Below are 13,366 nucleotides of genomic sequence, written 5' to 3' on the forward strand. Positions count from 1 at the left end.
TTTTAAAGAAGAAAGCTACACATCAGGCAGGAATCATTTTCCACGCAGAAAAGTCTGAAAACAAAGTGATGTTTTTATTCTTTCCTTAGTGCTGCATTTTTATCTAACAAGTGGACCTCTTCTCTGGAGTCAGAGTTATTGCTTAAAAAAAAAAATCAATGTGCCTGCAGGATGCTGTGTAACTATAAAATAAACTCAAGCTCTTGTTAACAAAAACTTATCCTTTGTTAGATATCTGATGTACATTGGGTAGCGAATTTCTCAGTAGTCCCAAGGTAAAAGGATAAACATCACAATTTCAAGTTTCTTGTATTTGGGAACTTCCAAGAAAATTGAAGGGACAAGTTCTGTGGGGTGATTTTTCTTCATTTTGATAAGCTGAGGACTGAATGTGGGGGCATATATATGCAAGACTGCACATGTAGTTAGACTTTGATTACTGTCTTTTGCGAGGTGACTGCTGTCTCATGAGAAGCTGGAATATTTGAAAATGATGGTATTTTTTTTTTTTTGTGACTTCAATATATCAAAACATTGAACTTTTTGTCCGGAGCTGGGAAGCCTAATTCCGCAGGTAAAGGATCCCTGTAGAGAATTCAAGGAAGCTATGTCATCCAAAAGTGTTCCTGAAGAATAGATTGAAATGAACTCATCCCCCTATTAGTTTCTGTTACTAGAGAAATCCATGTTTAATCCATGTTAAGTTGTGATTCTTGATTAAGTCTTAAGGAATTATCTAAGAAACCATTTAGGTCAGTATGAGGTTCTCATTTATTTGGAGATAGGTGATTTCAGAAGGGTAGGCCAGTAACCCCTTGAGGTATATGTCTTGTGGAGTAACATGCCTGTAAAAGTATTTTCTTAATTCCTGTCAGTTCATACATAGACTTTGTATTTTGCTGTTTATATTCATTCTTTGTTTTAGTTTTTTGTAACATGCTAACTGTCCTTGTTCATTGTATTTATTTTAATAACAATGTATTCCTCACATTTAATGATCACATCTACAGATAAACTGTGTACATTTTCATTTTAGATTTTTTCCTTTTGACAATCTGCAGTGGGATTTTTATTCTTGTTTTGTTTTTGTTAATTGGATTAAAAGAGACAATAGTTCTGTTTAGTTCCTTTGACAGCTTCTTTGGCCTGGAATGTAGATACCCACTGTAGAGGGGGTAGCCAAATACTGAGTACTTCCAAGATCATGCTGCACCCACTCTGTACTAGGGCTGAAAGCTTTTTATGACAGTTGAGTCAAGCTGGCAGCTTTCTTTCAACTGAATAATATCTATAGGATAGACCTAGGAAGGCATTTTATCTGTTTGAGATCCAGTTAGCTGGGTTATTTTGAATTTTTGATCCCTGTGGTGTGTGAATATCATAAGGATATCAATCATAAGGATAGTAGGATGTAAGTTAGTCTATCCTGTGCCTATGTTCTTTCTTATTCATTTGCTGTGGCGATGTTCCATAGACTTGTGTTTAAAAAAAAGAAAAAAAAAAGTCTGTTACCATAGCTCTGAAACAATATTGTTGAGAATCTATATTAAAGACCTGTCACCTACAATAAAAAAAAGTCATTGATTGGAAGAGATGAAATGGCAAATTAACTTAAAAATGAAGTGGCTGCACTGATTATTAGATACAAAAGTGGAACTAGTGAGAGCTACTGGGTGCAAAGATTGCTGTGCAAAAGTGAAGCACATGCAGGAGATGAGGAGTATCCTTACACTGTCTAGCAATTAGTGACCATCTTAACAGTGACCTGAAGCATTTGATACAGCTGGTGTTAGGCTTTTAGTGTAAGCAAGCCTTTTCACTTGGAAATTTATTCTCAAAGTATATTTTCAGAATATTACAGTAACTCTAGAGACTGATTGGGAGAGTGGAATTGCATGTAATAGGTGCTGTGTGCAGTCATGAATAGCCAATTACTGAGTTGTGCATAAAAGTAATGCACAAAAGGGAAGAGAGTGGGAGTTGCAAACAAATATAAATGTGTAGGCTTGCAATGATGTTAACAACTCTGCAAGCATGAGGGTATTTGCTGTAGTCATCTGTGGCAGTGGCCACAGCTGTCTGGGGAAGAAAAAAAATGGAATAATTCTTTTCGTGCAGAACTGTGATCAGTCAGCTGCCTATGAGGTATCAGCAGTCTGAGGCTAGAGGTGGGGAGTTTTTAACTTGTGCTCCATAAGCCCTTTCTGCTTTAAAAAAAAAAAAAAAAAGGGGGGGGGGGGGAGAGAGAGAGAAATGTGGCTCTGGAGACACATTTGGTGCTAACTGAATCTTAATGTTTTATTGAAGTGTTAACTTCTTTTACTTCTGCTACATGTATACAATGTTACTGAAAGCAGCTTGTTTTCTAATCATAGAATTTGCTAGTAGGGTTTTTGTTGATGGTACTGGGCAGGAAAACAGCCAGAAATAAGTTTTCTTTTAGCAGTAAATATGGTCTCTCTTCATTAGTCAAATTTCTTTCCTATACTACTTAATCTGTTTCCATTTTTCTTATCGTATTAGTGTGGAAGTCTTTTGACCTAAGGTTGGTGTGGCTTGAGTTTATTTTATAGGTGCATCAATGTTTTATGCATGAACTTTCCTCCAGGTAACAGGTCCAACTATCTCGTACGGTAGGAAAAGAAACTCAGGTGGCAAATGCTAGTGGTAAGTGGTAACTTCCCCTTTAACCCCGTTGTCCTAATGCATCATGCAGACCCAGAAATTAACGTGAAATATCTTTATTACTCATACTGCTCAGATTTTGATGCCTATTCTTTCAGTATGGCAGAGAATTGGAAAACATCCAAGATCTTGCAGAAACAAGATACTCTTTCATATTTCCAAACGCCTACAAGCAAAATAAAATAAAATGATTATTAAAACAGCTGTGATCATCATCTTAGCAGTCCTGCTGGTTAATATGGTATACTCTTTGAAAATATCCCAAGCATGTTCTGAGAATTCTGCTATTCTAATTTTTTTCATCTCTATAGGAAAAAAAAAAGATGCTTGAATATCTCTTTCACCTTTGAAACAAGGTCTCACAGGGGATTAAATCCCAAATCAAAGCCCTGTGTGTTGACTATAATTATTTTCCCTAGTGAATGATATAGACCAATTTTTTTAAAAAACATGCTGATGAAGTAATATTAAAATCTTACTATCAGGATGATATTAAAATCTTACTACCAGGGGTCAGTTCTGTAACTGCTGTAAGAGTTGACAGGGCTGTAAATTTTTCCGTCTTCTAATGCATCTGTAGTACCACCTGACCTGGGAGATAATTCTTTATTGTATTTTTTTTAGTATGCAACATACTTTACCTACCCCTGACTTTCTTAAAAGATTAATTATTTAGGTTTTTTTGTATTTATTTGTATCACTGGTGTCTCTGACCTTTATAGCCTGCTTGCTGTTTAGTAGGCCAGTTAACAGTATTAGGTTATATCTATTTTTTTTTTTGAGGTTTTCACTAGCAATGGCTGCTAAATATGTTGGGCATTTTAGGTATAGTTCAAGTTAGTTTTGGAGACTCAACGTTAAAAAAAAAAAAGATTTTGCAGATGAAGAGTATACACTTACTCAACTTATTCAGAATCTGGAGACTTCCCATGCTGTGATATAATCTATATTAGATGATTTAAAAAAAAAGAGAGAAAAAGTATGAAGCTATGATTGACTGCTCTTTAGGGAGTCTAGGTGAGTTGCCTGTGGTCTTGAATTAACATGAATTTTAAAAGGCAGATGGTACCTGGCTGCTGTAGATTTTGTCTTCTACAAATAACAATATCTTCATAGTAGCTTCCCTTAACTGAATTAACTTCCTATTCTACCATAGATAAAATGTAGTAAGAGAAAGATTTGTGGAATGATTTTTATTTTACAAAATGCATGAAAGTGAAGTTCTGAGTAGATGTTTCTAACATGGAATTCAGTCCAACCTTTTGGTGTAGTTGATATGATATTGTTTCCTGTGAATTACATGAATCACAGCAACTTTAAACTTTCTTTTTATAGCCCTACCTGAACCCATCCTTCCATCCCTCCAAAAAAATTACCCAGTAAGTGTTTCTTATGAATTATTACTACATCATATATGTGTATGAAGCTTATCTAAAATACATGAATTCTGAAGTATCTGTAATGGGTTAAGTTAAGCATAGTCTGTAAACACAGTCATTGATACACTAAGTGTGAGCGTGAAAACAATTGGTTGCTACTTTTGATCATTTCTTTAGTGAAAAGTTTGTTTTTTTTTTTGTTTTTTTTTTTTTATATATGGGAACGTTATACTCGCTTGGTAACTAGTGCTGTTCACCATGATCTCTCTATGTAAGGCTGCAAATGCTCTGGTGTCATTTGTAACTTTTTCTGACTGTTATTTCTTAGTACATTAACTATTGTTATTTCAATCTGTACTATATCAGAATTTTGTAACTTCTGACGGCTGTTGAGTTGCTTGTGTACTCAATCTGATATTTATTGATTCAGAGGATTAGTGGTATATATTTACTATGGAGGCTCTTGCGACCTCGCAGAATTGGGCTTCCATTCGCACATGGAAATCTCTTCTTTGGACTTTGCTGTTATGTCTGGATTGTACTCTGATTTCTGTGAGTCTGTACACCTTGATCCTCAGCAGAATCAAGGCTGTAACTAGTGATCCTTAATCTAAGGAAGAATACCTAGAAATAACAGCTACTCTCCTAAATACGTGTCTGAGACAAAGGAGCTATTGCTGAATAGTTCTAAACAATAACTTGCTTAGAGGAATTCATTGTTCCTTCCTCCTCACCTTTCTTCTCATGTATCACTTTAACTCTTATTCATAGCTGCTATAATTTGGTCTTACTGTCTATGTGTGTTCTTAATACTACTGATAATTGTGCTGAGTTAGTTTCCCAAAGCCATTTTTTCTTTTTGCATATACTTCCGATTATACAGAAATGGGAAGAGTTGATGTCAGTGTATATCAGGGAGAAATACTGTGATGTCCCTTATCTTGGATAATTAAGATAACTAAGATACAAAAGAAGGCTTTGAACTACAGTAAATTGCAATTTTATTCCTATTTTGTAATCCTATTTATGTTAAATTTATGTTTTGTTAAATTTGTGATTTTTTTTTTTTATTATTTTACTACGCACCTTATCTTTTCACTATGCTGAAAAGCATTTGAAACTTTTTCTTGTGCATGTAACTAAATCTGTGGGGAATTTTTAATTATCAGATTTGCTAATTATACTTTCCTAAAGCTCATTCTGTAGTAGTGTGGCAGGTGATTTAAAGAAAACTAAGAATCACTAGCTTCTGATCTCTTTGTAACAATTATGCAAATGTTTATGCTTATACTGTTTGAACTGTGTAAATGCTTTTAGAGTACTTCATTTGAACAATTAATATTTGTGATTAAAGCAAACTGGAAATTTCGAATTTGTACAAAATGCAGGAGTTCTTATTGTACCCTGTGAAAGTGGTAAAAGTTGCAGGTTCCTATGTACTTTCTAGAATGCTGCAGTAAGAGTAACATCTTGTTTTAACGTAAATTTGTGTTATCTTGTATTTGGGAGGACAGACAGAATATTCTAAAAAATATAAATATAAAAAATATTTTATATACTCTGCACCTGCTTACTATAAAACCAATCAAAGCTATGAATTAAGATACTTTATGCTACAAATCTGCAAATGTATTTTTGGTCTGTCTCTGTTAAGAATATAATTAAGTGCTTATTTAAGTGCTGTGAAAGTTATAATTTCTGGATACTGATACTGTAAGTAAATTTTAAATTTAAATTAAGAAATACACTAGAAGAGTTCTGGCTTTACCTCTAGCTTACAGTAATTACAAAGCTTGGGAAAATGCCAGTGTCCTAAGAAACAATGTATTTTACTTGTGGTTGTAGTTATCAAAGCAGTGTCCCCATTCTAATATTACGCATAAATACTGTATCTCTGATACAAAACCTCCCTACTTGCAATCAGCTTTTTTTCAAATCAAATTTGCAGCTCTAACTGCAGCTTGAAAAGACTTCTAGGCTTTGAAAAACTGTCTGTTTTAAATCGCAGGTGCTATGTAGAAGAGAGGGACGTGCCTTGAATAAGAAACAATAGGCAGATTCTCTGATTCGGTATAATCCCTTCCACAGATCCGTGAGAGTGAGAAGTCCTGGAAGGCTCCCAGCTCTGCCCACCCGCAGGCTGTGTTGCCAGGGGGAGTCTCCGACTGGCACAGAGCTGACGTCTTGCAGCCACAAGTTGAGCGGGAGCCTTGGGGTGCAGCAGAGATGGGAGCCCAGCTCTGGGGCTTTCTGGCTCGCAGGCAGCCCTTTCCTCTCCAGCCTGACCACGTAGACTAGAGTAGCCCACAAAACGGCTTGATCCGTCCCAAAGCTTGTAGAGAGCTTGCCTCTGAATTAGGACTTTGACAGATGAGCCCAGGGGAATCTGTAGTGGCTTAAGGCACTGCTTGTTCTGGTGTTTTGCCTGCACATTTGCCAGAGGTAAATGTTGCTGTAACTGGGTATCAGAAGGGAACATATGCCAGAGTCTCTCATGTTCCAGGTCAGTCTGGCACATAAGTTAAATTCAGATGGAGGTGGGTTTCCCCTAGTACTCTGGATTGGGGACTTCAGTGGCTCTAGCATGAGCATGCTTTTGTTTCTGCTGCCTGAGTTTCACAAGCAGTGGTGTCTTGCAAAGGGATGGGGCAGGAGATGGGATGATACTTAAGCTACTTTTGCTGCTTCAGGCATTGGGAGTCAGTCCATGGACAGGTGCAATTTGCTCCCCACTTAGAATTGCACCTTTTCTTTTTTGATAAATTCTAATGGAATGTTAACTTGTAAAACTGGAGAAAGGTAATTTTTGTATGTGAATACAAATGTGCCTATATATTTACAGATACCTATCAAAAAAGGAAAAATATAGTGCTGATGTTACGATTATAAACTTTTTGAAGGAAGAATCTTGTGCAGTCAGAATTAAGCTCACTTTATATTTGAGCATCTTGATGTATAGATTTTTTGGATGGACTCTTGTATTCCTATCCAGTGTCTAAGGGGGAAGGAGAATATGCGTCAACATTACTGAAGCTTGAGTATGATGTGTGTTGCTGAACACTACTGTTCCTTGAGAAACCGGCCAACCAAACTAAAGAGGAGAGGTCCTTCCTCCCCTCACACACACACCTCAGACAGGTCCTGAATTTTTTTTTCCATTTCTTAAGATGTTATGAGGCAAAGATACAGCAAGCAAATAAGGGACTAGTTCTAAAAGAAATCAGATTTCTTGCCTCCTAGAGCAAATTAAGAAGGGAAAACTTTCAGGGAAACCACAGAATTGCAGAATGGTTGAGGTTGAAAGGGACCTCTGGAGATCATCTAGTCTAACCCCCCTGCTCAAGCAGGGTCCCCTAGAGCATGTTGCACAGGGTTGTGTCCAGGCGGATTTTGAATATCTCCAGAGAAGGAAATCCACAACTTCTCTGGGCGTTTCTACTTGAAACTCAGCTAATTTTAAGGATGCTTTGAAATTCTCTCTCATTACCAGCCTCCCCTTGCTATATTATCTGTAATCTATACCTTGCTCTATTTATCTAATTATTCCTCGAGTCCATCTAGCAGGAAGATCTGTTATCCCTGTTTTACAGTAGGTGAATGGAGGTGGGGAGAGACTAATGGGGTTTCATGGGTCGTCTGTGGCAAAGTAGAAGAATGAACTCAGATTTCCTGTGGCTAATCTGATGTCTTATTCACTGGATACTGAGTGATTGCACTGTTAAATGACCTTAAACAGGCTACACTGATGCATTTCAACAGAAGTTTTCATTAAATCTTCCCCATACCCTTTCTCAGGTTAAAGTAATAATTAATTTGGTCTTATAGCAGTAAATCAGCTATAGAGGAAATTGCTATTACCAGATTAGAAATTTTTACATATAAGAAGGACAAAACACTTTTTTGTTTCTTTCTTCTCTACAAGTACTGATCAGCAACCCTCAATTTTTTTAAAAACAAAAACCACTGTATCATGAAATACAATTCAGGATTTGTATCTCCTCTACCAAGAGTAGGAATCTGGAATGTAGTCTGCTTCCCGCTTCTTAAAATGAGTCCTTCAGATTTGCTGCAGTGGTGCTTACATGACTTCTAATCAATCAGTTGTAAATTCAGTGAAGAAACAGACAAACTGAATATTCTGAAAAATGCATTTTTTGGACTATACTTCTAGCATAATCACCACTTTCAAAATACAGTTTTCTGATCATAAAACTGCAAGTTTTCCTAAGTTCATATTGTATAAACTGTCAACAAATCTTACTGTTAAAATATCTTTGGATAAAATAGTCCATATACTCTTGCTCTTTTCCTTTTTCTGTATTTAAGCATACATGCGCACAGGTGTGCAGGTACATCTATTTTTTTTGCCATAAATCTTATTACAATAATAGCAGATATATTGTCTTTTGCTGTTAGTATGGTAGTTACTATTTCATTGCTTGCTTTATTCAAATTCAAATTAATACAGATTAATCTTGATTTAATATATAAAGATATACATAAAACACAGACAATATCCTTGTTTCCATATTTGAGCCACAGTTAATGTCAAGATTGCTAAGAAAAAGCAATGTTCTGTCTAAGTTAGCAATAGTACTAAAGAAAATAGTTTATTCTGAAAAATAACCCATAGTCTAGGGTTTTTTTAGCTACTCAATATACTAACCTCATTGCAGTGATTTCTTTTTCTTGCAGCTGAGAAATTATTGATAATTTGAATATATAAAGCATAAAGGAAACAGTGTCTGCTAACGCAACTAAGTAAATGTTTGGTGTCAGTAGACATCTGCCATGGTAATTTCACTGCATTTTTGTTTTTATTGTTCTAAGTCAACAGCCCTTGTTGCATTCCTCTTTCTCCCCATGTCTATTTCTATGTGAGCTGTTATAAAGCTAATAGTAAGTCCATTTAAAGTCCATTTCTTACAGCTCTTCGGCAGCTTTCTGTGGGCATGGGCAAAGAGTGATTTTTCACTCCAGTAGGTATGAGATTTACTTTAGGCTTAAAAATGTGTATTCTGTACAATCTATGGAAAGCTTCTGTTCCCCTTTTAGATCTTTAAATGTATACCATATATCTGCTTTTTATGTCCTAGTCCGTGCTTTTGGTGTGTTCTGCCGGATTGTAAGGTGTTAAATTCTGAGTTCTGGTAACTATCATAGTATCTTATACACAAATAATACACAAATTCTATGATGTGAGAACAAAAATCCAAAGTTTTTACAGCTGGAAGGATGGCCTTTTTGTGGAAGATACGTTGCCCAAGATCCCATAAATTGGCACCCAAAAAAAAAAAAAAAAAAAAAAGGAAAAAAGGACAAGAGTCCCAAACTTTCAAATCCTATAAGACGTTCCAGTAGAATGTAGCATCCTGGGCATCCTGGTGTTACCAGCTTTTCAAAACTGTTTCCCTAACTAGCAGCAGAAGGTATCTTCTCTTCCTTGTACCTCCAGTCTGTCAGAGGAACCTAAATGATACGATGGATATTTAAGGAGTGTAGCAGATTTAAAGCAGTAGCTTAGTCTTGAGCAAGGAACTTTCTATACTGATGATAATTTTCCTTTTCAGTAAATCTGTAATATTTCTGAAAGAAAAGCATATTTCAGCTTAAATGGTGGCGTCTGTATATTCAGGTCTGTTGTATAACTCACTTTTTATTCTTTCAGATAGCTTGGATAGAGGAGGTGCTATCACTATCTTTGAACTCATTGTGTGGGAAGATGCAAGGTTATATTACAGCTAGTGGGATTGACATGCAAATTGGATTTTGTGCTGTGGGAAATAAGTAAGGCCTTCCTTCTGGAGTGAGTGTTTCTATACCACAGTTATGGAAACGTAGAGAAACCTGCATTACCTTCACACACCTTAGCACAGCTGAAATGCAACCAACTCAGTGCAGGCTACCTAGTTTTACTAGTATGTAAACATGAGTTCATTTTATAGATTCTTCTATCTTAAACAGAAGGTAAGCAATGGTCTCACTCTTCTGGCCAAGGTGATTCTGCTTGAGCTCAGTGGGAGTAACTGGTATTCAGCACAGCAGCACAGAAGGAATAGAGCTTTTTTCCTTTTGATTTGTACTTGAATTTCTAATAAGAAAATAATGGGGAGCCTTTTATTTTTGTTACAAATAAAAATACATGCCAAGATTAAAGCTGCGTGTGTGTGTGTATATATATAATATGTATACACACACATATATATGTGTGTGTGTATATATATATATATATATATATATATATGTATACACTCTCTGATTTTATTTTGACAGGACTCTTTTGATCCTGCTATGCAGTTGCACCTTGTTCATCAAGCCCCATGTACCATTCCTCCTTACCTCTCAAAAAATGAATCAAGTCTTGGAGATTTGCTAATAGGCTTCTTCAAATATTATGCCACAGAATTTGAGTAAGTATTAAACTCCTTTCAGCATTCTAAAATAGGTAGAACTTTGTTTTTTTTCACTTTGATACATCAAAATTTTAAGTCCATTAAAAAGGAAAGAATAGAAGCAATGTGAAAGTGGTAACTGACAGAGAGGAAACAAGTGAAAAGAACTGAGGACAGTGGGAATGCTAATATAAAAAGTGTTGTCTAAAGTCTTTTGATTAGCCAAGCTGCTTAGTCTGTAAAATAACTGCTAAGAGTTAGATAGGTCTGTCCTTCCAAAATAGCCGAATTTCTTTTATATTACACTGTTTTAAAACTGCAAAGAAAGTGCAAGAAAGATCTACTCCTTAGTTTTAGTTTAAGATATTGCTTATGATCTGGAATTACTTGAACCCTAATAACTGCAGTTGTTTTCTGTCATCCCAGGTCAGGGGAGATTATTGACCAGATGGCTCCTTCCTTTAACCATAACAGACATGAATATAAGCTATTTTTACTGAGGAATTGTCTCATATCTATGTGGTTCACTAACCTTGTTGATTTGCTAGAATCTGAGTTTAATTTTGGCATCTGGACTATCTTGTGAAAGAGAAATAGAAGACAAAGGTGTGAGAGAACCTGAGAAAACCATGGATTATGAACATGTTACCAAATTGTCAGCTGAGAATCTCTTACAAAGATTCCTTGTGTGTATAAAGCATTAGGTGATTGTTTTAAATAGGATTGTCTAAATATTTGGCTGTTCAGGTCATTGATTCATATGAGTTACTGTCTGTTTTGTTTATATCTACCGTAACTGTTCTCTGGAAGAAGGACAAAATATGACTGCTGCTGACATTCCTTACCATTTTTTCTAGTGTTCATATTTTACTTTAGTATAAGAAATAATCGTGAAATCCTTGAAAGCAAACGTCACTGGGATGTGCACTGCGTGTGGAATTCATAAGTAAAATCTATACGACTTGTGGCAGTTCATGAGCTTTATGCATGCTTTAACCTGATCTTAGGAGAGAGATTCATATAAAGGGCTTTCCTTTAACAAGCCCTGCAGATAAGAGAATTGTCTTTTCACAGAATCACAGAATGGTTGAAGTTGGAAGGGACCTCTGGAGATCATCTAGTCCAACTCCCCTGCTCAAGCAGGGTCACCTAAAGCATGTTGCACAGGATTGCATCCAGGCAGGTTTTGAATATCTTCAGAGAAGGAGACTCCACAACCTCTCTGGTCAACCTATTCCAGTGCTCTGTCACTCTCAGTGAAGTTTTTCCTTGTATTCAGGTGGAACTTCCTGTGTTTCCATGCTTGTTCTAAAAGGTTCTGTTGAGTTGCTTGTCTTTTCAGCTATCCAGGTGCTGTTTGCTGTTTGCAACGTCCATATTATAGGACATTGTTGTGTGGCCCTTAAAAGGACATCTTCAAGTTCCTAATTTATGTGGGACACTAGATAAATCCTTTGCTGCTCATATGTATAACAAGCTGTTAATCTCATCCTATCAGGAAGTGGTCTATTTAGTAAATATTTTTCCATGAGGGAAGAAATTTGTTTTGCCTGTGCGAACTAGCAGGAGAGGTCTTGTCCAATCCCAGGAAAAACGAACCTGACTTGACTCTCCTTGTTCATGTGTTTGTCAAGGTAGTCAGGAGCAGATTTCTGTGCAAGTTGGGAGCTGGACTCTGTTTTCTGTTGCTTAAAGATTTTTTTTGTCTGCTGTTAGACATTGAGGATATACTAAGAAGGATGAAAAATGACAGCACTCCAGTATCATTACTTGAACTGATGATAATCCCTGAGTATTATTAGCAATGATCATTGTCTAAGGAGAAGGTGGTTATCAGAGGCATGGAGAAGCTTCTGATTAAAACAAAGGCTGAAGAGCTTAAGGGGCTTAGTTTAGGTATAGAAGAGGATGGAAAGGGAATCAAAAGGCCTTTGAATACTCTAAAGACGACTGGAATGCAAGTGAAGTTTTGAAGGCTTGGATATGAAAACCCACTAGAGGAAAAATTAGGATAAGTAGAGAATGACAGTAGGATAATTGCTGAAGTCAAGAGAAAAACATATTTCAACCCTCCCCCCCCCCCCCCAAAAAAAACTGTGAACATATTGCCAGTTTTTCCAACATTAACTACCTGTTAAATATTTAAACTTTTGACTAGTGATATTATGTTTAAAAAAAGCTATAGAAAAATACTTGTAAAAATTCCTGTGTTGTTATATAGCTGAAAAGTCATACCAGGAAATGACACACCTAATGCAGCAACTTGCTATTTTTTGCTATGGACATACACAGATGGTGATATTCAAGTAAACAGAACAACTCCAGCCTGATAACTTTAAACCCTGTTTGAAAGGAGTAGGGTGCAGATCTCAAAGATATTAGAGTTCCTTAAAATTTTAGGAAAATTGATAATTGGATGGAGGAGAGAAACCCAAATTAGTGCCCACACTCAGAAGAAGACAGGCAGAACATGGTGTTTACATATTTTCATGTGTCTTGATAGTCAGCCACTGAGAACAAATGTAGTTCCAAGCTATCTGTAGTGTATGTTATCTTTGCTTTGAGGCAGCTGATAGAAACATGTTGGCCAGGATAGAATTGTTATTAGAGGTGGGAATGAGGATGAGAGTTAAATACATGCGACACAGGACTCTTAGTTCTGCTTTTTGTGGAGCAGTTTTTTTTACTCCTAAACACATAGAATATTTTCATTGCTGTAATCAATAATTTTGTCATTCTTTGCTTTTCCTGTAAGACATTTACTAGTATCGTTTTTTATGTGCAGAATTTTTGGGTTTATGTTCAAGGTAACATGACTAATAAGTTAGGTCACATTTAAATGACCTGTACTGTGCCAGCGAACTCTCGCTATTGAACTGTAATGTGTTTGATAAAAAAGAAGACTAAAGA

At 36.2% G+C, this 13,366-nt stretch overlaps 1 protein-coding gene across 4 annotated transcripts in view; it reads left to right on the forward strand.

Moving 5' to 3' along the window:
* The window catches only part of TENT2 (terminal nucleotidyltransferase 2), a 44,432-nt gene that overhangs the window by 21,855 nt on the left and 9,211 nt on the right, over positions 1-13,366 (forward strand). For all 4 annotated transcript variants that reach the window (XM_062599083.1, XM_062599084.1, XM_062599085.1 and 1 more), the window contains 2 exons: positions 4,021-4,064; positions 10,338-10,474. In XM_062599083.1, the coding sequence (XP_062455067.1) occupies positions 4,021-4,064; positions 10,338-10,474 (181 nt within the window). The remainder of the gene's footprint in view (positions 1-4,020; positions 4,065-10,337; positions 10,475-13,366) is intronic.

Source organism: Rhea pennata, chromosome Z, assembly GCF_028389875.1.
Source record: "Rhea pennata isolate bPtePen1 chromosome Z, bPtePen1.pri, whole genome shotgun sequence".
Classification (NCBI taxonomy): Eukaryota; Metazoa; Chordata; class Aves; order Rheiformes; family Rheidae; genus Rhea; species Rhea pennata.